At 38.9% G+C, this 22479-nt stretch overlaps 1 protein-coding gene across 1 annotated transcript in view; it reads left to right on the top strand.

Moving 5' to 3' along the window:
- Positions 1–22479, top strand: part of ITGA8 (integrin subunit alpha 8) — a 188410-nt gene that overhangs the window by 24592 nt on the left and 141339 nt on the right. The window contains exons 3-6 of the mRNA XM_042944993.1: positions 1959–2059; positions 5190–5313; positions 11733–11794; positions 12899–12944. Coding sequence (XP_042800927.1) covers positions 1959–2059; positions 5190–5313; positions 11733–11794; positions 12899–12944 — 333 coding nt within the window. The remainder of the gene's footprint in view (positions 1–1958; positions 2060–5189; positions 5314–11732; positions 11795–12898; positions 12945–22479) is intronic.

Here is a 22479-nt window from a genome sequence, read left to right as displayed (position 1 = left end):
ATTTCCTTCCTCCCGGCAGGCTGTTTTTCTTAAGTTCTTTTGGGATCTCCTTTAAAGATTTTTGAAATTTTTGAGGTGCTGGTCTTTTCATGGCTTTTTAGCAGTTTGGACATTCCAAAGCCACTGTGTAGCCTTTTCTCTCTGTAATGAATCAGAGCCACATGGACAGTCTTGAGAGGTCTCACTAATTTCGCTGCTGAGTGCCAAAAATCACTAATAATAACATCGTACGTGTGTGTCAGCAAGGTCCTTTCCAGTTCTTGGACTTGGGTTGAGTTTCCAGGTTTCTAATTAAGAGATATTTGTAAAGGGTTTGGATTTTCAGTTAGATGGCTACATGATTTCTGAGCCTACAGCTTCTCAGCTTATAAAGAGGGCACTTTCGAGTTTGTGTAGCTCACGTCATCTTTATGACTTTGATCACCTGTGAAAGAGGAAAGGGAGAAGGTATTCTCAGCCTCATTTTCTAGAAGAAACCCAAACTCCGAAGACTGAATGAATTGCCCCCATCACCCAGTTCATGGTGATAAGATTCATTGTCTCTGAGGTCTATAATCTTCCACAGTGCCTAGATGTAAATATAAATGTTTATTTTTTCAAGTTTATGCTGTAATCTGTAACATGCTCCGTTCACTGCCAGTTGTATGCATTTTGGGTAAGGATTTATAGAACCTTTTTAAATTTTTTTTAAATTAAAAAAAAAATGTTTATTTATTTTTGAGAGAGAGAGGCAGAGCATGAGCAGGGGAGGGGCAGAGAGAGGGAGACACAGAACAAGAAGCAGGTTCCACGCTCTGAGCTGTCAGCACAGAGCCTGACGTGGGGCTCGAACTCACGGACCGCGAGATCATGACCTGAGCTGAAGCCGGACGCTCAACCGACTGAGCCACCCAGGCGCCCCTAGAACCTCTTTTTTTAAAAACAAAACAAAACAAAACTCAGAAACAACAAAAGCGTAAGATTTTTAAGAAGGAAATTCATGATTTTCAACTAACATGTAAAAGTCAATTTTAGGTTAAGATTGACTATATATAATTTTTAAAAGTCTGTAATCATGTGGAAACTCAACTTCATGTTAATTACATGTGTATTTTGGCCTCACTTAAGAGGCGTTAAAAGTTCGTTTTGTAATGCCTTTATTATAGAGTCAATGAAGAAAAATGAAACGCATACCAAAGGAAACACATATAAATAAGATTCCCTGGTGCAAATGTCTTTTGAAATCCATTAGCTATTACCCACGAAGCTCCAGTGACAACCATGTGGTTAGAGCCACGTGGGAAATACGCTGAGTGGGAATCAAGAGTGAAAAGAAAGATATCTGCTTTTTATTAAAACCCGAAGAGTGTTATAATTGGGTTGAGTTTCTACCCAGATGGTCCCCCTTCTTATGACATCTGCAAAGTGTGTCTAAAACTACGTTGAGGTGTTATTTTCTGCGGCTGCGTGGACACATGTTAACTTCGTCAAAAACCAAGACCTTGGAGTCCTTCACAATCTTTCTTGCTAACTCATGCCAACTCAAGGGAGGAGCTAACTCATGTGCTTCTCCCCTCAGGGAGATTCCTATGGGTTTCCCTATTGGGAAAGATTTGAAATTCCTTGAGGCAGTTGTAAGTATCTGGTCTTCGATCTTTTGCAAATCAATGACAGTTGCATAGATTTGAGGCTATTAGAGTTCATGTCAACTTGACAATACAGTTATCTCTGAAAATATTAATTGGTAACAATAAAAAATGCTTCCTGTAAGTGAAGTTGTGAAATGTCATGTTCAAATGTGCATTTTCATTTGGTATTTTTCTAAATGAAAAGGCTTGGTGAGAACTCCCCACCCCGTGTCTGAACATTGTTGTTTTTTTTTTTTCAAATAGTTTTAACGGGGACGTGTTCATTGTTACATATTATATTTGGCTGCCACGGTTTACGGGTTCTTAACAGTTCTGTGTCCTCCTTGTCAGACAACAGAAAGATCAGAGTTAATGGAACCAAGGAACCTATAGAATTTAAATCGAATCAGTGGTTTGGGGCAACAGTGAAAGCTCACCGAGGCGAAGTTGTGGTAAGTATGAGTCGTGGTGATGGTGTGCAATATTATGTTCTCAGTTTTACAAAACTGCTTTCATGTAAGGACTTCTATGGAGAGGGAGAGAGAGAGAGAGTGTGCACGGGGTGGGGGGAGGGGCAGAGAGAGGGAGCCGGAAGCAGGGCTTGATCCCACCAGTGCCCCAGGACATGTCAGATTTTTAAAGACAAACTTACCAGCATTCTAAAACAATAAATTTAGTAGCCCTTAAAATGAAAGAATTTATTCTAGTGTTTAAAGTTATAGGAGATAAAGCTTGTTTTCCATATCAGTTAGAGATTTTTAAATATTGCAAAACTTGGACGCATGAGTGGCTGTCAGTTAAACATCCGACTTCAGCTCAGGTCGTGATCTCACAGTTCGTGAGTTTGAGCCCCACGTCAGGCTCCTCGGTGACCGTTCAGAGGCTGCTTGATATTCCCTCTCTCTGCCCCTCCACCCCCAAATAAATAAACTTTAAATATTTTAAAATATATAACTGCTAATTACATAGTTCTCTGAGTACATTAATAATTTTTTAAAGTAAAAAAAACCCCTCACTTTCAAGTAGATATCGTTCAGCTTTAAAGTGCTGTGGCTTCATGATTCTCTTATTTCAATCATCTATGTTTCTAAGCTATTGAGAAATAAGTGACTATATTAAGCTGATCTGGAAATTTTTTTCTTGGGGGAATTGTTTAAACCATTGGCTTTAATTTCCTTACAACAATAAAGCAATAACTTTGGCTTTTAGGATTTGTTTAAAGCTTCTTGAATTATGTTTTAATAAGAATAAGTATTTAAAGGAAATACCTTGCTTTATTTGGTCTGTGGTTAACCCCCCCATGGAGATTTTGACATAAGCAGGTAATGTATAATAAGATACAGACTGCCCTCTCCAGTTACAAATCCAGAATTTACAGGATGGTCTCTATAGAACTATACTTGCGTTAATATGGTTTTCATATTCCACAGTTGGTAAAAACTTTTTTAGCCTTTAGTGGCATATGACATGTGAATTGCTTTGGAAAGCTAATTCTATCTAATGACTATGTGGGATTGAAAAAAATCTTCTGGGTACTGTATTGATATTTTTGAGTCTTGAAAACTTATCTGTAACACATTATGCATCTCTGAAAATCGTATGCCATGTTCATAATAAAAATAGTTAATTTGGGGGCATGTTTCCATTTTCAAAATTATGTAAAAGGAAATCCGATAATATTAAATATATTTCAAGTTAATTTTTTCCTTTGAGCACTGAAATTTAGGGTAAAGAATTAAATTCTGCCCTACGTGATAATTATTAGGACTTCAAAATGCTGAAGTATCTTTTTGACTATCCAGATGTCATGTGTGTATGTATTAAGTTTGGGTCAAAGTCCAAATTTATCTTATCAGTGTATTTCACATCAGTGTGAAACTGAGCAGATATAAATAGGATAACTTTCTAGGCAAGAACTGGGAAGAATTTTCTTGGCATCTAAGTGTGGGGGTGGGGGGGGAGGGGTGAGATCCGGCAGGTGAGGCCGGTTTTCAGAATACCTCACTGCATAGGTGAGCGCCCACACTGCCCACACTACTGCCTTTCACCTTTGGAACCTTACATTAAACATATTAGCACATAGTTTGTTAGTTTATTAAGAGGTCCCTAAGATGAAAGAATGTGGATGAGATAGATGGTTTTTAGGTTATCAGCCAAGACCTCACAATACCAAAAGAGTCAAGTTGTGGAAACACTCTTCTTACTTGAGAATAGAAATAAAATATTTTCACTAAAAGTAGTTGCGCATTGGGCAGATTACCAAGGACACATTTGGAATCGTGAAAGGACTTTATTTTTTTTTCAATGTCTATTCTTTTTTTTTTTTTTTTTTTTTTTTTTTTTTTTTTTGAGAGAGAGAGACAGAGACAGATCGTGAGCAGGGAAGGGGCAGAGAGAGAGGGAGACAGAATCTGAAGCAGGCTCCAGGCTCTGCACTGACAGCACAGAGCCCGATGCAGGGCTCAAACTCACGAAGAGATCATGACCTGAGCCAAAGTCAGATGCTCAACTGACTGAGCCACCCAAGCACCCCATGAAAGGACTTCAAAATCAGTGTCTGCCTTCATATTCCTGGCATTTTTAAATTTTAAGAGTGATATCATCAAAATTGGAGGTAGGCCAGTGATTCCATATTCCAGGCATCTGTAATTCTGTTTCCTTCGAAATGAGTGCTTGAATAATCAGGTAAAACACACTTATGGCAGATTCATGCTAGCAAACAAGTCAAAAAGATGCCTATAATTTTCTACACATTTATTTTATTGCCTCTCTCATTTGTAACAAAATTAATGTTGCTTAATTTACTTAAAGAGGACTTCATATATTCTCTTTTATATTTGATATCCTTCCAAATATCATGCTTTTGTTAAGAATCCAAGCTTCTGAAGAAGCAACCAGAGTATTTCATGCAAGAATCATATTTCCTTTCTGTTGCTTAAATTAATTTTTGTTTTGTCATGAATAAAAACCATTAACTAAAAAATAAAGTCAGGAACACTCTGATAAGGGAGTAGCATGTCCAAATGAAAGTCATTGTTTAAAAAGTCATAAGATATGCCATCAGCGATAAGCCAGGGAAATCCATAAAACAGAGGTTTACAAACTTGTCTGCATCTTTGAATTCAAAAATAATTTCTTAAAGCAACAGACAAAAAAAAAAGGAGCTCTCATTTTAACACATCACACTGATTTATTGACTGAAATGATCGTTTGAGTCTAAGTAGGTCCAACTGTTTTAAAAAAGACAAGAAGATGTGAGTTCTTTGCTGTTAGGAAATAATTACTTTTGCCAGGTTACACATATTTAACTTTAAATCCTGTGGGGGGAGAGCTCATTCCTTTCTATATGTTTAATTTATTCTGATGCTATTGTGGATTAATGTTGGGGGAAAAAGAACGGTTTTGGAAGTTTCATTAACTCTGCCTACTGAGGTACTTACCAGCATGCTGGAGGCCACTTAAATCGCCACTAATTTAACATAGTTTGTGATGAATGTAGACACATTAGTCAACAGGTTCAATCATATCATAGCATGAGGAACTGATGCCACGAAAATATGTTTTGTCTTCGATGCATCACAGGCCTGCGCTCCCTTATACCACTGGAGAACTCTTAAACCAACACCGGAGAAGGACCCGGTCGGCACCTGCTATGTAGCGATTCAGAATTTCAGCGCGTATGCGGAGTATTCGCCTTGTCGGAACAGTAAGTGACTTTATTCTTTGAAAGGGCACTTTAGCTCCAGAGCCCTTCTATGGTAGGCAGGGCAGGCAATATCAGAACCTCACTGACAAGGAAAAAGAGATGGGGTGAAGATTATGGGCGGCCTTTCAGGACATCTTGCTGCGACATGAGGGCCAAGACCCAGAATTCTGTGGGTCCTTTTCCGTGTTGTAGACATTTCTTTAGGAGAATTGATTGGTTCCTTAGTTGAGGCCTTAAACTCTCAGCGGCTATTCAGAATTCACACCGCAATCTAAAGAACGGTGACCACCCACTTGACTCGTTCACGGCAGGAGTGGTGTTTGCGAGTGTGCTAGGAACTGGGGACATTCTCACATCAGCTTTCTGTCCAGCCTGTGTTCCTGCCGGCTGTTGCTCTCTTTGGCAGCTGTGTGCTCGGGTTATCTGCATGGTGGGCTTTTCTCCCTTAAATGTTTAATCCCTATTTTTCAAAAGGGCTCTGCACGCTTAGAGTATAAGTCTTATCTGGCCGTTCTCGGGATCTTCCAGCAAAGCATCTTTGAAAGCAAGCCTGGCGAGTTCCAGCTTTGGGACACTGCTGTTTTAATCACTTCTTGCTGGAACACCACGGATTTGGGACAGCAGTTCTGACTGCTTGGATCTACTCAGTCCTTTTGTGAACTCTTCCAGTTTTCCGTGTGTCGTTGGAGATCAGTGGGATTTGTCAGGGAGCAACCACGGGATTTTCATCCTTATTCTCGACAGTTCACAAAATCACAATGAGGAGAGAAAGGTTAGAAGGAACATTCTAGCAACTGATTTCGGGAAATTGATTTTTCAAAAACCCAATCCCAAATTAGATTTCCAAAACCATAAGTAATATTTCCCCATTTTGCATGAATATTTTTTATAAATTTTTTTTAACATTTATTCATTTTTGAGAGACAGAGAGCGTTGAGCAGGGGATGGGCAGAGCAAGAGGGAGACACAGAATCCGAAGCAGGCTCCAGGCTCTGAGCTGTCAGCACAGAGCCCGACACGCGGCTCAAACTCATGAACAGCGAGATTATGACCTGAGCCGAAGTCGGACGCTCAACCGACTGAGCCACCCAGGTGCCCCCTGCATGAATATTTTTTAAATCCAAGATTAATTTAGGCAAGATAATGAGCATATATCAGAAATAAAACAACGCAGATAAAGAATGGATCAGTGATATTAGAGGGTTAATAAAGACGCCGCCGAGATTTCATCTAAATAACAAAGTGGAACAGCTAACTCAGATGGGGGTAGGATTTTGGCAAGGGGAAGATGATGGCTCCTGTTTTAAAATATTGACATAAATTACCCACTTCCTCGCCTTACGACAAGTGTCGGCCGAATGAATAATCTGTGAAATTAAGATTTTATTTTAAAGGCTTGAAAACAGAGGTTCCTTGTTGATAATGAGACTCGATTATGTATCGATTCAACACGCTAAGCACTAATTATTCTGTGTTTAGGGAATAAAGCACAGAACAAGAGAAAACAAAACACAGTCTTTAAGAAACTTACATTCTAAGTAGGGGAGACAGAAAACAAACATGTAGATGTTCAGATCCAGCAATTCCACATCTGGGTGTAGGTCCAGAGGAAGTGAAACCAACATCTCAAAAAGATATCTGCACCCCCACGTTCATGGCAACATTATGCACTTTAGGCAAGACATGGAAACAACCGTAGCATCCATTGATGGGTGAATGAATAAAGAAGGTGTTGTGTGTGTGTACAATGGAATGTTATTCAGCCATAAAAAGAAGGAAATCCTGCCCTTTTCAACCACGTGGATGGACCTTGAGGGCGTTATGCGGAGTGAAATAAGCCGGACGGAGAAAGACAAATACCAAAGAAGAACGCCACTTACACGCAGAACCTAATGAAAAATAAAACAAAAAACAAAAACTCCAAACTCAGGGATACGGAAAATAGATCAGTGGTTGTCAGAGGCGCAGGGTGAGGAGATGAGTGGAGTTGGTGAAGAGGGTCAAAGGCGTAAATTCCCATTTACAAGACAAGTCCAGGGGAAGTAATGTCCAGCAAGGTGACTATGGTTAACAATACTGTATTGTGAGGGTGCCTGGGTGGCTCAGTTTGTTGAGTTTCTGACTCTTGATTTTGGCTCAGATCCTGATCTCACGCTTCGTGGGATCGAGCCCCGCGTTGGGCTCTGTGCTGAGCTTGAAGCCTGCTTGGGATTCTCTCCCTCACCCTCTGCCCCTCTCCCCCACTCACACGCTGTCTCTCTGAAATAAACAAAGCAAAACAAAAAAAAAAAAAAACCCCACAATACCATATTGTGTATTTTTTATTTGAGAGACACAGAGAGCACACGTGGGGGAGGGGCAGAGAGAGAGAAGGAGAGAGAGAATCCAGGCAGGCTCCACGGTGTCAGCACAGAGCCTGACATGGGGCTTGATCTCAGGAAGTGTGAGATCATGACCTGAGCCAAAATCAAGAATCGGAGGTTTAACCAGCTGACCCACCCAGGCACCTACTGTGTTGTATATTTGAAAGTTACTACGAGAGTAGATCTTAAAAGCTCATCACAAGAAAAGAAACTATACTTGTATGTAGTGCTGGGTGTTAACTAGATTTTCCGTAGTGATCATTTTGTAGTATATACATGTATTAAATCATTCTGTTATATTCCTTGGACTAGTAATAACATGTTATATGCCAATTATATATCAACGAAAAGAAAACTTCTAAAAAAGAATAAATTCATAATACAAAGGCAGATAGCGAAAAGTGCAACAATGAAAAACATAACAAAGCGAGAGAGTAGGGAGTGACCTGGCCCGGGTGGGGAGAGGAGCTTTGGGAAAGGACCATGGGAAGGGCTCTCTTAGCAAATGGCTATTGGAGCAGGGCAGGGGGACTGTCCCACGCACGGGCAACAGCCCAGAGAGGCATATTTGGAGTCGTGTTCCGCTCAGGGTGTTGTGTTTTTTGGTTCCATGAGAGGCCATTACTATTACGCGAAAGACAGAAGTCAGGTAGAGGGATAAAGAAAATCCCAACTTAAATCAGAAAACTAATGGACGGCTGAGATTTAACAGAGAATGTGTTTCATCAATCCTCTTCATATCCTACTTCTCCCGATGTGCTAAAGATGCTTCCCCATCTCAGTAAACTATGAGAGCTGAAATGATGAGTCCATCCTTCACAGTCCTCTTGCCTGGGTGATCTACCGTACTCTTCCAGCTAATGTGGAGGGTGATTGTTTATAAGACCCGTCACTGCCTTTTGTTCTGCCTTGTAGACTGAGTGCCTCTGTAACGAGAGAACTCAGGCTAAAGTATAGTACGTGGCACTGAACCATGAGTCTGAACCTTTATCTGAAAATAACAATCGTGGTCGGCTTGTGTCTTGAGTGGCCCGGGCACATTATGATGCCAATTGACTCACTCTTTATTTTCCTAAATAAACGAACAGCTTGACACGGGTAAAAATGGAGTCGAATTGCAGAATTGCTAAGTCAATTCCCAAGAATCCTTTTCAACTCTGGTTCACATCAATAGTTCTCACTTTCCTCGTGGCCGCTCTCTTACTACAAAACTTTTTCCTCCAGAAATTCACCCAAGGAGCTGACTTCCTGTCTTTCCCCCAGGAGTTTACAGTTCATTAACACAAAGCCAGCTTGTTCATGAGCATATGGTCAGTATCACAGAACAGGAACATCAGCAATATTATTTTCAAAAGAGAATTTAAGGAACCTTCTCCTGCTCATTCCGTACCACAAACATACCCCACTGATACGCTGAGCAATCCGGGAACTAATCTGTTCATTCATATTCATGACATGCCTCCTGCTCTTATTATCATTCATAATTCAGGTGGGGATGATTTACACACCGCCTTCCATTTTGCTTTGAAAACCAACAAATAGTAGTGAATGATCAGCACGATTCCCTGGATCCTGAGTTCATTCTGGGACATAATTGTAAACTTTCTAAATGCTCTGAAATTCCAGGAGGATAGATTCCTTCAGCTCTTATAAACTATAACCCTAAGAGAAAAAAACTACCTCACATTCTGTTACAATCACTGCTTCAAATAAACATTTGAAGTTGGTTGTTTTCTCAGTGAGTTTCATGAAAAGTATTAGTATTTTCTTTTAATTTTTTGTTTCCTGTTTTGGAGCAAAATAATTTCAAAGGATGGTCATATTTCTTCTTTGAATAATTTACAATATTAAAAATGAAAAGAAAGACTTGATTTAAAAAGGATTTCTAAAGAGGTTTGTACATTAGAAAAATACGTTTCTTAAATATACTCAAGATTGCAGATATAGGCTTACATAATCATATATCAGGTATTCGTATATATCTCTCTGGATGCATGTAAGTATTTACACACATGAACTTCCAGAAAACTGGTAACCAGACATTTGAGGTTATACAGATGAACCTTTAGGAAACTTTATAGCATTCAGAACTACAAACCACAAAACAGAGTTTAAAATAAGGAGTAAATTTTATAAAAATACAGTGTAAGATGTTGTGCACTTAAAAATTGCAGGGCCTGGGTGGCTCGGTGGGTTAAGCGTCCGACTGCTGCTCAGGTCCTGACCTCACAGTTTGTGAATTCAAGGCCCCCTCCCCCCTCGGGCTCTGGAGCCTGGAGCCTGCTTCGGATTCTGGGCCTCCCTCTCTCTCTGCCCCTAACCCACTTGCACTCTGTCTCTCTCTCTCTCTCTCTCTCTCTCTCTCAAAAATAGTAAACATTAAAAAAATTGTTTTTAAAAATCGCAGAGAGTAAACCTCATGTTAAATGTTTTTACCACAAACAAACAGAGGGACACAAGAAATTTTTTGTAGGTGGTAGAAATTCTTATTACTTTGATTTTGGTGATGGTTTTGTGGGTGTATGCATATGTCCACACTCATGAAAATGTATCCATTAAGATGTACAGCTTTTTTGTATATTAAGTGTAGCCCAATAAAGCTGAAAAAAAAACTAAGCTTAAAAAACACAGGAGACATTAACGGCATTTCAATTAAAAAGAGGTATTGCCATTAAAGAATACAGTGTATGTGAAAAAAAATACAGTGTATGTGATAGAACAGTGTATTAAAATATACAGGGAGCATCTAGAGAATTAGTTAAGTACTAATCAAAGGAAAGCAAAAAACAAAAGACATTCCAGTCGGTTAAGCGTCTGCCTGCGGCTCAGGTCATGATCTCACGGTTTGTGAGTTCCAGCCCCACGTCCGGCTCTATGCTGACAGCTTGGAGCCTGGAGCCTGCTTTGGGTTCTGTGTCTCCCTCTCTCTCCGCCCCTCCCCTGCTCGCACTCTGTCTGTCTCTCTCTCTCTCTCTAAAATAAATAAATGTTAAAAAAAAAAAAAAAAAGAAATGCAATTTGCAAAGGTACCTAACTAATAATAGAATAATTTAAAATTACTTTCCTCTTGGAGATCATTAAAATTGGAATCCTTGTGGGTGCCCTCAGCAGAAAGCCTCCACCCAGGTGACCATGTTGACCCCTCTCTTTCTCAAGGCATTTCTTTAGGAATGACCTATGTGGCTTCATGCAGAACACACAGGCAACTCAGAATCCCGTTACTGCCACTTGCAGAACTCAGAACATAGGTGAGAGGAGAGTTTACTTCTTTAGACAAACATGACTTGTAAAACCCAATGTAGTAACTCCAAGGGATGTTATTCCTAGTGGTCTTACTACAAAATCATGATGATATTTGGGACAAAAAAATAAATTATGTTTCATAAATTATGAAAATATATTTCATAAATTGTTCATGATGAATTTAAAAGTAAATATAAAGTGGGGCACCTGGGTGGCTCAGTTGGTTAAGCCTCTGACTTCGGCTCAGGTCATGATCTCGCAGTTCGTGAGTTTGAATCCCGTATCCGGCTCTATGCTGACAGCTCAGAGCCTGGAGCCTGCTTTGCATTCTGTGTCTCCCTCTCTTTCTGCCCCTCCCTCGCTCATGCTCTCCCTCTCTGCCCCTCCTTGCTCATGCTTTCTCTCTCAAAAAATAAACATTAAAATTTTTTGTGATGTTAAAAAAATAAATATAAAGCACATATTGATCATTAAAATTAAAAAAAAAATTTTTAATGTTTATTTATTTTTGAAGGAGAGAGACAGAACATGAGGGGGGGCGGGGGGGCGCCAGAGAGAGAGGGAGACACAGAATCCAAAGCAGGCACCAGGCTCTGAGCTGTCAGCATAGACCCCGACGCAGGGCTCAAACTCACAAACTGCAAGATCATGACCTGAGTCAAAGCTGGAAACGTAATCGACTGAGCCACCCAGGCACCCTGATCATTTTAAGTTGAGAAATCAATAAGGAAAACAACAAAATATCCTAGCTGTTATTAAAATATATATTGGGAATGATGATGTGATAACATTTCTGTATTTTGGTCACTCTAGGTAATGCTGATCCCGAAGGCCAGGGTTACTGCCAAGCAGGATTTAGTCTGGATTTTTACAAGGTGAATGAATTAGTTTGGGCTTGTAGCTTCTAGCAGTTGTATTATCTGTTTGATTTTTTCTTTTTTCTTTTTGTTTACTCTCTGCCTCTGGCTCTCATCCCCACCCCCAATAACTACCACCAACAAAAGAACCTTTAGGTATGTATCCAGCCTGTTTTGACAACTTCCTTAAATGTTTTTGCTGTTCTTTATTTTCATTAAAGCAATTGATGCAGATGACAAACATTAAAATAACACAGAAATACATATGATGAAAAACAACAGTCTTTCTCCCCACCTCAATGATAATCCTTTACATGGAAAATCTGAACAACTCAGTGAGAGAAATGTGTTTCTAAAAAAAAAAAAAAAAGAAAAAAATTGCTTTATCTCTTAGCTGTAATTGACTGATTAGATTTAACACGAGTGTTAAAATTCACAACATCCTTTCACAAAGTTACAGAGATAATAAGGGACCAAGATTTTGTGGGTTTGAAAACAGTGTAGAAAAAAATTCACCAGCATACAAATTTTGCTCTTTTGTGGCCTTTTTTTTTTTTTATTGTCTTTTTTTTTTTCCCCCACTGAAAGTTGGAAGGAGGATGGAAGGAGGTGGTAAGGAGAAGGGAAAATTTATATTTGCTAGTCTGGGGTGTTTGCTCTCTCTTCTGAGAGGGGGAAGGGGGTGGTTGCAGACGTATGGAAAAAATAGGCATTACTGTGGCCTTGAGATAAATAGAAACCATATTTTCTTTTGTTGCCAAAGCTCACAAGACCATGTCTGCTAAATTACACAGCATTAAACATGTACGTTATTTTGCTTACCTGAATCAGTGCCAAAAATCTGAATTTCTGTATCCTCAAGGGAGAGAATTCAACTTAGCTAATTGAGGCAAACGAAAATTATTTAATATGCTAACACACTAAATAGTGGAAAGCAAAAAAAAAAAAAAAAAAGGCAAATAAAATGAACTGCATGACCCAGATACAAGGGCCTCATTTAAAAATTGCTTTTTTACGTGTAGCAAATTGTTAGCAATGCTTGTTACCAATGATTTGTCACCTTGAAAAAGAAAAAAAAATATCTGTTTTTCTTTTCCAATTGTTGCTGTTTCTGTTTTGTAGAATGGAGACCTCATAGTGGGAGGACCCGGGAGTTTTTATTGGCAAGGTATGTTCTGTGAGCAGAGAAGAAATGCCTATTTGTGGTTACTAACGAGAAGGTGAAACACCGTTAACACCAAATGTTGACCCTTTGTTACATGAATTATAGGTCCGGATTCAGAGTATCTCCAGGGAATAAGGCATCATTTCCAACTGTATATGAATGCTATTTTTAAACACTGTTGCAGCTTAATTCATTCGTTCACCAAGAATTTATAGAGGCTGTGTGAGACTTCGTGCTAGATGCTGGGGATACAGTGATGAGTAGACTAGACGCTGTTCCCACCCTCACAAGGTTAACACCTGGGGGGAGATGTAGGCATTAATCCAATATTCACACAAATACCTGGGACGCTCCACACGTGATGCTCGCTGTGAAGGAAAGGTACGTCGTGATGGGGCCATGAGAGTATAGGAGGCTTCTCCCGGGGTGGCTGCGTGCACCTGTTTTGTCTTCTGAACAACCTGTGCTGTGCTTAGGGAACCCTGGACCAGGTGTAGGACAGCATCTGCCCAGAGGGGATGATGCCTTCTAATTCTTATAAAGGTGCTGCACAGGCCAGAAGCTGCCCAAAGGTCACTAACTTGGAAACAAGCAGCCCTGAACTGAGATCTGAACTTTGCTAGGAGGTAACTAGCAAAGAGAGAAGGGGCTCTATGGAAAGGTTTTGTGGCCTGAATTGAGCAGTCAGGTGAGATGGAGGGAAGCCAGGGTGAACAAGGAGAAATCCTTGGTGGATTGCAGGAGTGTAAATAGATAGCCTTAGCTATAGTTAGTATTCGTTTCTTGTCTCGAGAATCATGGGAAACCAGCGGAGGGTTTTTTGCCTGGGATGCTATGATCAGATCTGTGTTTTGAAAAGCTCACTCTGGTTGCCGTATGGAAGATGAATTGGAGGTTGGCCAAAGTGAGGTGTGAGCAAACCACAAGTTTTTAAGGTAAACTAGCTCTAAGGTTCAGATGAAGACGTTTGCTTCTTAGAGTGGGAATAGTGCAGAATGGAAAGGAGGAGAAATTTGAGAGATGCTTTGGAGGAAAACAGACAGCTTAGTTGTTATGTGTGGGTGAGGAAAGGGAGGAGGCCCAGCATACATTTCTGACTTGCGACTGCATGGTTATAGGTGGGTCCCACTGTCTGAGATGGGGAACCCTGGAAGAGAACAGGTGGGAGTGGGTTGGAGAGGGAAGATCATGAATTTGCTTTTGGTTATGTTGAATGTGAACATGCTTGAGATATCCAGGGTTTTTCATGTCTGCATATATGGGCTTTTGCTCAGAGAACATATCTAGGCTAACGTACAGACTTCCGTCACTTGCATATTGGTGACAATTAAAGCCGTGGATGTGGATGGGATGCCTACATAGAGATGACAGAGAATATTCCCTGAATTTTGGCTGTGAAGTTTAGGATAAAGATAGAGTAGACGATGAGAGAGATGAAGAGTGGAGTGAAGTTTTTCTTTTAAACTGGAAGACACCTGATCATATTAATAAGCCAATGGAAGAATACAATTATTGAGAGTCTGGGAAAGATGGGAGAGTAGGACCCTAAGGTCACCTTGTCCCAAGGATACAACTAGATAACATTCACATCAGTGTAAATAACCCAGAAAACAACCCCAAATCTGGCAGAACAAACTCCAGAACTAAATGTAGAGAAGCGGCCACATTGAAGAGGGTAGGAAGGGCGGAGATGTGGTAGGGAGCTAACCAGACCCACGGGGCTGTCCTTGGGAGGGAGGGACACTGCACACACAGAGTCGGGAGAGAAACAGACTATCATGTCAGGGATCCCGCAGGGGGAAGATGAGTCCCCATTATGTTTGGCTTTGAAAACCAGAGGGGCTGCCTTTTTACAAGTTCTTCTAACTAGTGAGACTTAAAAACTGGAACTTTACAAATCAGCAGGCTCAGCTCTGAGAGAGCCAAAAGGGCTTGAGGAAACGGAGTCCCTGCCCCTAAAGAGACAGTACAATAAACAGCCCCGTGGAGATACAGCGTAGAAGCAGCATCTTGAAAAATACCTGAAGGGAGAGTTGTTTGCTAAACTCAGAATGTGTGCTGAAGGAGCAGAGATCACTGGGGGACTTGTCCAGAAACCAAAGAGCTGGCAGGCACCATTTCCTCCCCTGACCCCCAGCGTAAACATGGCCGTCTGCAGGAACCAGCATGGCCCTGCCACTGCTCACTACGTAACTTGCTAATACCGCCACCACCCTATGCACTTCAGCAGATCTGTCCCCTCCAGCCAGACCTACCTCAGTCCCAGTTGCTGCAGGTCCCCTCCCACAAAGGACCAACAAAGCACTTGCTAACACCTTGCCTCCTGCCCCCTCCATTTTGAGGATCCGCCCCTTTCTCACCCTTGGCCAGAGGACATCCAGAGTGGTGCCACAAGCCTGGCAGTGTGCAAGCAGCCCTAATGGGCCAGCACTACTCCAAAGTGACTCCTGGCCTGGGGAGAGGGAAAGAGAACCACACACACCAGTCAGATGGTGGCCCCAGACAGCTGGTCTGACAGAACGACCTGCCCACCAAAGAAAGCTTTCAGAAAACAATATAGAGAAAGTACTGTTCAGTTCAGTGATAGTAAATCTCTGGCAAATGCCTCGTCTGACTCAACTCAAGCCCAAGGCAGCATCAGACTGGCCCACTAACAGCACAGGGACCAAACACGGCCCACAACAGGCAAAGAGAGCTACTGCAGAAGACTGGACTGAAGGAAAAAGTAGCTCAGCTACAGCAGCAGGGCACATGCAACACACATAGGAGACAACTCTGAAGTACCAGGTTCTTGTGAACAGGGGACACTACACTGTGGGGCACTACATGACCTCTTCTTCATAAGGCCACTACTTTCAAGAACAAGAGATGTAGTTGACTTTCCTAACACACAGAAACAGACACAGAGAGTTAGACAAAATGAGGAGACAGAGAATATGTCCCAAATGAAAGAACAGGACAAAATCACTGCAAGACACCTAAGCAAACAGAGATAAGTAATATGCTCAGTAGAGAATTTAAAGAAAGAATCATAGTCACAGACTTCAGAAAAGAGTGGAGGATATCAATGACCCTTATCAAAGAGATATGAAACACAAAAAAGAACCAATCAGAGATGTCCTTAATAAATGAAATTTAAAATACATGAGATGAACTAAATAGTAGACTAGAGGAAGCCCTGGAGAACAGAGTTATGGAAAGCAATCAAGCTGAACATGTGAGGGAAAAAGTAATGCAAAATCAAAGGGCATAGGGAATTCAGTAACACCATCAAGCATAATGAGATTTGCATCATAGGGATCCCAGAAAGAGAAGAGAGAGAAAAGGGGGAAGAACATTTATTTGAAGAAATAAGAGCTGAAAACTTCCCAAATCTGGGGAAGGAAACAGAAATCCAGATCCAGGAGGTGCAGAGTCCCCAACAGAATCAATCCAAGAATGTCCATATCAAGACAAATAGCAATTAAAATGGCAAAAAGTAGTTATAAAGAGAGGATTTTAAAAGCACCAAAAGAAAAAGAAAATGGTTACATACAAGGGAAACCCCATAAAGCTATCCACTGACTTTTTAGCAGAAACTTTGCAGTCCAGAAGGGAGTGGCATGATATATTCAAAGTGCTGAAAGAGAAAAATCTGCAGCCAAGAATACTCTATTCAGCAAGGCTCTCATTCAGAATAGAGGGAGAGAAAAAGAATTTCCCAAACAAAAGTTAATAGAATTCATGACCTCTAAACCAGCCCTACAAGAAATGTTAAAGAGTAGAAAGGAACAACCTTAAGTAGTAGTAAGAAAAGTAGGAAGCAAAAAGCAGTAAAATTAAGTGTATCTATAAAAATCAGTCAAGGGATTCACAAAATAAAAAGACGGAAAGTATGACAGCATATATATCTAAACCTTGGGAGGGAAAGGAGTTAAGAATGAGTTCAAACTTACAGATATCAACTTAATATAGACAGCTTCATGTATAAGAGGTTATAGATAAACCTAATGATAGCCACGAATCAAAAACTAGTAATAGATATACAAAAAATAAAGAGAAATGAAATCCAAGTATATCACTAAAGAAAGCTGTCAAACCATGAGAGAACAGAGCAGGAGTAGAAAGGAACAGAGAAGAACTATAAAAACAACCATAAAACAAATATGAGATGGCAGTAGTATAAATCTATCAATCATCACTTTGAATATAAATGGACTAAATGCTCCAGTCAAAAGATGTAGGGTGACAGAATGGATAAAAAGCAAGATTCATCTATATGCTTCCCACAAGAGACTCATTTCAGACCTAAAGACACATGCAGATTGAAAGTGAAGGGATGGAAAAGAATTTACCATACAAATGGATGTGAAAAGAAAGCCAGGATAACAATACTTATAACAGACAAAATAAAAGTTTAAAACAAAGATAGTAACAAAAGACAAAGGAGGACACTATATAATCATAAAGGGAACAATCCCACGAGAAGATGTAACAATTGTAAATATTTATGCATCCAACATAGAAGCACCCAAATACATGAAGCAGCTAATAACAAACATAAAGGAAGTAATTGATAGTAGTACAATGATAGTAGGAGACTTTAACATGCCACTTTGGACAGATCATCCAAACAGAAAATGAACAAAGAAACAGTGGCTTTGAATGATATATTCAGAACAGATAGATTCAAAACATTCCATCCTACAAGAGCATAATACATATTCTTTTCAAGTGCTCATGGAACGTTCTCCAGAATAGATCAATATTAGGCCACTAAACAAGTCTCAGCAAATCAAAATGATCAAAGTCCTAGCATGCATCTTTTCTGACCATAGTGCTATCAAACTAGAAATCAACAACAAGAAAAAATCTTGTGAAAGAGCTCAAATACATGGAGGTTAAATACCATGCTACTACACAATGAATGGAGCGGCTCAAGCAAGAAATCAAAGAGGAAATAAAAAAAATACATGAAGAAAAATGAAAATGAAAACCATGGTCCAAAATCTTTGGGATGCATCAATAGCTATTCTAAGAAGGAAGTTTATCTATCTCAAGAAGCAAGAAAAAAATCTCAAATAAACAACCTAACTTTGTATCCTTTTAAAGGAGCCAGAAAAAGAACAACAAACAAAACCAAAAACCAATAAAATGAAGGAAATAATAACAATTAGAGCAGAAATAAATGAAAAAGAAACTAAACAAACAAACAAACAAACAATAGAACATATCAATGAAACTAGGAGCTGGTTCTTTGAAAAGATCAACAAAATTGATAAACCTTTAGCCAGACTCCTCAAAAAAAAAAAAAAAAAAAAAAGAATAAAATAGAGGACTCAAATAAACAAAATCAGAAATGAAGGTGGAGAAATAAACTGAACAACCTAGAAGAAATGGATGAATTCATAGAAACGAATAACCTACCAAACTGAATCAGGAAAAAATAGAAAATTTGAACAGACTGATTACCAGAAACAAAATTGAATCTGTAATAAAAAAAACCTCTCAACAAACAAAAGTCCAGAACCAGATGGCTTCACAGGTGAATTCTAACAAATATTTAAAGAAGAGTGAATACATAGTCTCAAACTATTCCACAAAATAGAAGAGGAAGGAAAGCTTCCAAATTCATTCTGTGAGGACAACAATACCCTGAAACCAAAAGCAGATAAAGACACTACAACAAAAAGAGAAAACAGGCCAATATCTCTGAAGAACATAGATGAAAAAGTCCTCAATAAAAATATTAACAAACTAGATCCAACAATACATTTAAAAAATTATTCACCACAATCAAGCAAGATTATTCCCAGTATGCAAGGGTGATTTAGTATTCACAAATCAATCAACATGATACATCACATCAATAAGAGAAAGGATAAAAACCATATGATAATTTCAATAGATGCAAAAAAAGCATTTGATAAGGTACAATGTCTATTCATGTGAAAACCCTATACCAAGTAGTTTTAGAGAGACTATACCTCAACATAATAAAGGCCACACATGAAAAATCCACAGGTAACATCATACTCAATGGTGAAAAGCTGAATTTTTCCCCTAAGCTCAGGAACAAGACAAGGATGGCCACTCTCACCACTTTTATTCAACATAGTGCTGGAAATCCTAGCTGCAGCAATCAGACAAGAAAAAGAAATAAAACCATCCAAATTGGTAAGAAAGAAGTAAAACGGTCATTCCTTGCAGATGACAAGATACTATATATAGAGAATCCTAAAGACTCCACCAAAACACTACTAGAACTGATAAGTGAATTCAGTAAGGTTGCAGGATACAAAATCGATTTACAGAAATTCACTGCATTTCTACACAATAATAATGAGGCAGCAGAAAGAGAAATTAAGAAAACAATCCCATTCACAATTGCACCAGAAACAGTAAAATAACAAGGAATAAACTTAACCAAGGAGATGAAAGGCCTGTTCTCTGAACACTGTAAAACATTGATGAAATAAATTGAAGACAACACAAACAAATGGAAAGATGTTCCATGCTCATGGACTGGAAGAACAAATATTGTTAAAATGCCCGTATTACCCAAAGCAATGTAAAGATTTAATGCAATCTCTATCAAAATACCAACAGCATTTTTTTTTTCACAGAACTAGAACAAACAATTCTAAAATTGGTATGGAACCACAAAAGACCCTGATTAGCCAAAGCAATCTTGAAAAAGCAAAACAAAATCGGAGGTATCACAATTCCAGATTTCAAGTTATACCACAAATCTGGAGTAATCAAAACAGTATGGTACTAGCACAAAAATAGACGTATAGATCAATAGAACAGAATAGAGAGCCCAGAAATAAACCCATGATTATAGGGACCGTTAATCTTTGACAAAGGAGGGAGGAATATCCAAAAGGGAAAAGACAGTTTCTTCAACAAATGGTGCTGAGAAAGCTGGACAGGTTACATGAATGAATGAATGCTGGAAAAATGAATGCATTTTTCTTCATGTATTTTTTATTTCCTCCAGAATGAAGCTGGACGTTATCTTACACCATACACAAAAATAACCTCAAAATGGATCCAGGACCTAAATGTGAGACCTTAAAGCCATAAAAATCCTAGAAGAGAACACTGACATCATTTCTGTGACATCAGCCATATCAACATTTTCCTAGATATGTTTCCTAGGCAAGGGAAATAAAAACAAAAATAAACTATTGGGACTACATCAAAATAAAAGGCTTCTGCACAGCAAAAGAAACAATCAACAAAACTAAAAGACAACATACTGAATGGGAGACGATATTTGCAAGTTATATGTGTAATAAAGTGTTAGTATCCAATATATATATATAAACTTCTACAACTCAATACCAAAAAACAAATAATCTAATTAAAAATGGGCAAAAGACCTGAATAGACATTTCTCCAAAGAAGACATCCAGATAGCCAACAGACACATGAAAAGATGCTCAATGTCACTCATCATCAGGGAAATGCAAATTAAACCACAATAAGATATCACCTCACACCAGTCAAAATAGCTAAAATCAAAAACACAAGAACCAACAAGTGTTGATTCTCAATCCTTTCTTTGGAGAAAAAGGAACCTTCGTGCCCGTTAATGGGAATGCAAACTGGTGTAGTCACTGTGGAGGCTTCCTCTAAAAATTAAAAATAGAATTACCCTAATGATCCCATAATTTCACTCCTGGATATTTACCAAAGAATACGAAAACACTAATCAAAAAGATGTATGCACCCCTGTGTTTATTACAGCGTTATTTACAATAGCTGAATTCTGTAAGCAGCCCAGCTGTGTAACAATAGATGAAGGGATAAAGAAGTGGTATATACACAATGAACTATTACTCACCATAAAAAAGAATGAAATCTTGTCATTTACAACTCCATGGATAGATCTGTAGGGTATAATCATATTTCACTTAGGCTGAGCGAAATAAGTCAGAGAAAGACAAATGCCATATGATGACACTCATATATGGAATTTAAGAAACAAAACAAATGAACAAGTTAAAAAAAAGACAAACTAAAACACAGACTCTTAACTATAGAGAGCAAACTGATGGTTACCAGTTGGGAGGTGGGAGGGGGAATGGGTGAACTAGGCGAAGGGGACTAAGAGTACACTTATTTTGACAAGTACTGTGCGACGTATAGAATTGTAGAATCACTGTACCATATACCTGAAACTATATGACACTATATGTTAACTACGCTGTAGTGAAAATAAAAAAGTATAATAATATAAAACTACAGATAGGGGCGCCTGGGTGGCGCAGTCGGTTAAGCGTCCGACTTCAGCCAGGTCACGATCTCACGGTCTGTGAGTTCGAGCCCCGCGTCGGGCTCTGGGCTGATGGCTCAGAGCCTGGAGCCTGTTTCCGATTCTGTGTCTCCCTCTCTCTCTGCCCCTCCCCCGTTCATGCTCTGTCTCTCTCTGTCCCAAAAATAAATTAAAAAAAAACGTTGAAAAAAAAAAATTAAAAAAAAAAATAAAAAAAAAAAAACTACAGATACTTTTTAAAAAGCCAAGAAGAGATCCAGGATATGGGTTTATGATAAAATGGTATGTGAAATTGCTGTTAAGCTTAATTCATACATGTACAACTATGAATATCAAATAATTAACATTTCAGTCTTAAAAATTATTTTGCAGATTGAAAAACAATATAATTTATGGAGTAGGTGGTTATGAAATAAAAAGTGTGTGTTTAAAAGATTTGCTTCTAATTCACTCAGAGAATTCTTTTCTTTCCTTAAGTTAAAAAAAAATATCTGATACAGATGATTTGCTGAAAAGTAGCCATACCAAGGAGATATAGAAGCATTGTCTGTAATAGGTAATGTAAAAATCGTTTTAGGCTTAAGGTTATAATGTTTTTAGAAGCAACTAAAGGAAAAAAGCAAAGGCAGTGTGTATGTAGGAGGAGGAAAGGGGGGATTTAGCCTTAACCCAGAGAAAATTGGCAAATTCTACAGACATTGTTCAGAAGTACATGTGTGAATATCGTTGTCTTAATATCAGAACAGTCATTTCAGGCAGAGTCATTGGGAAATATTTATGGCCAGATTTGAAGTTTTATTCCTTTTGGACTTCAAACAGAAAGACTATGAATTATCAGTGAAGTCCCAAAGAATCATTTGGCTTTAAAATTACTGTTAAATGTAAGTTTCTTAAAAGCATATCTCCAGTTTTCTCCCAAAAAGAATGAGATCACACTTTTCCCTTAGATATCCATCATAAATATGAGAATGCATGGAAATTGTGGAAAATGGCTGGCTATCTTTTGGATATTTGACCACCCCAAATACAATCATATTTCAAGACTTTTAATAGTGACTTCATTTGGGAGATATTAGCCAAAGTTCTTACCCTATCATTGTTGCCAGCCTTGGATTCCTTTTTTTTTTTTTTTTTTTTTTTTTTGCTAAAATTCTGGATCTCGCGGGACCTCACTGCCTCCTGTTGTCATAATTTTATGCTCTCTGTATACATTTTACCATAAAAAAATAAATGGCTCGAAAATTATGTAATTCCTTCCTTTTTTTTTTTTTTTTT

Source organism: Panthera leo, chromosome B4, assembly GCF_018350215.1.
Source record: "Panthera leo isolate Ple1 chromosome B4, P.leo_Ple1_pat1.1, whole genome shotgun sequence".
Classification (NCBI taxonomy): domain Eukaryota; kingdom Metazoa; phylum Chordata; class Mammalia; order Carnivora; family Felidae; genus Panthera; species Panthera leo.
The sequence above is the reverse complement of the archived record's forward strand: the minus strand, read 5'-3'. Positions and strand labels throughout refer to the sequence as shown.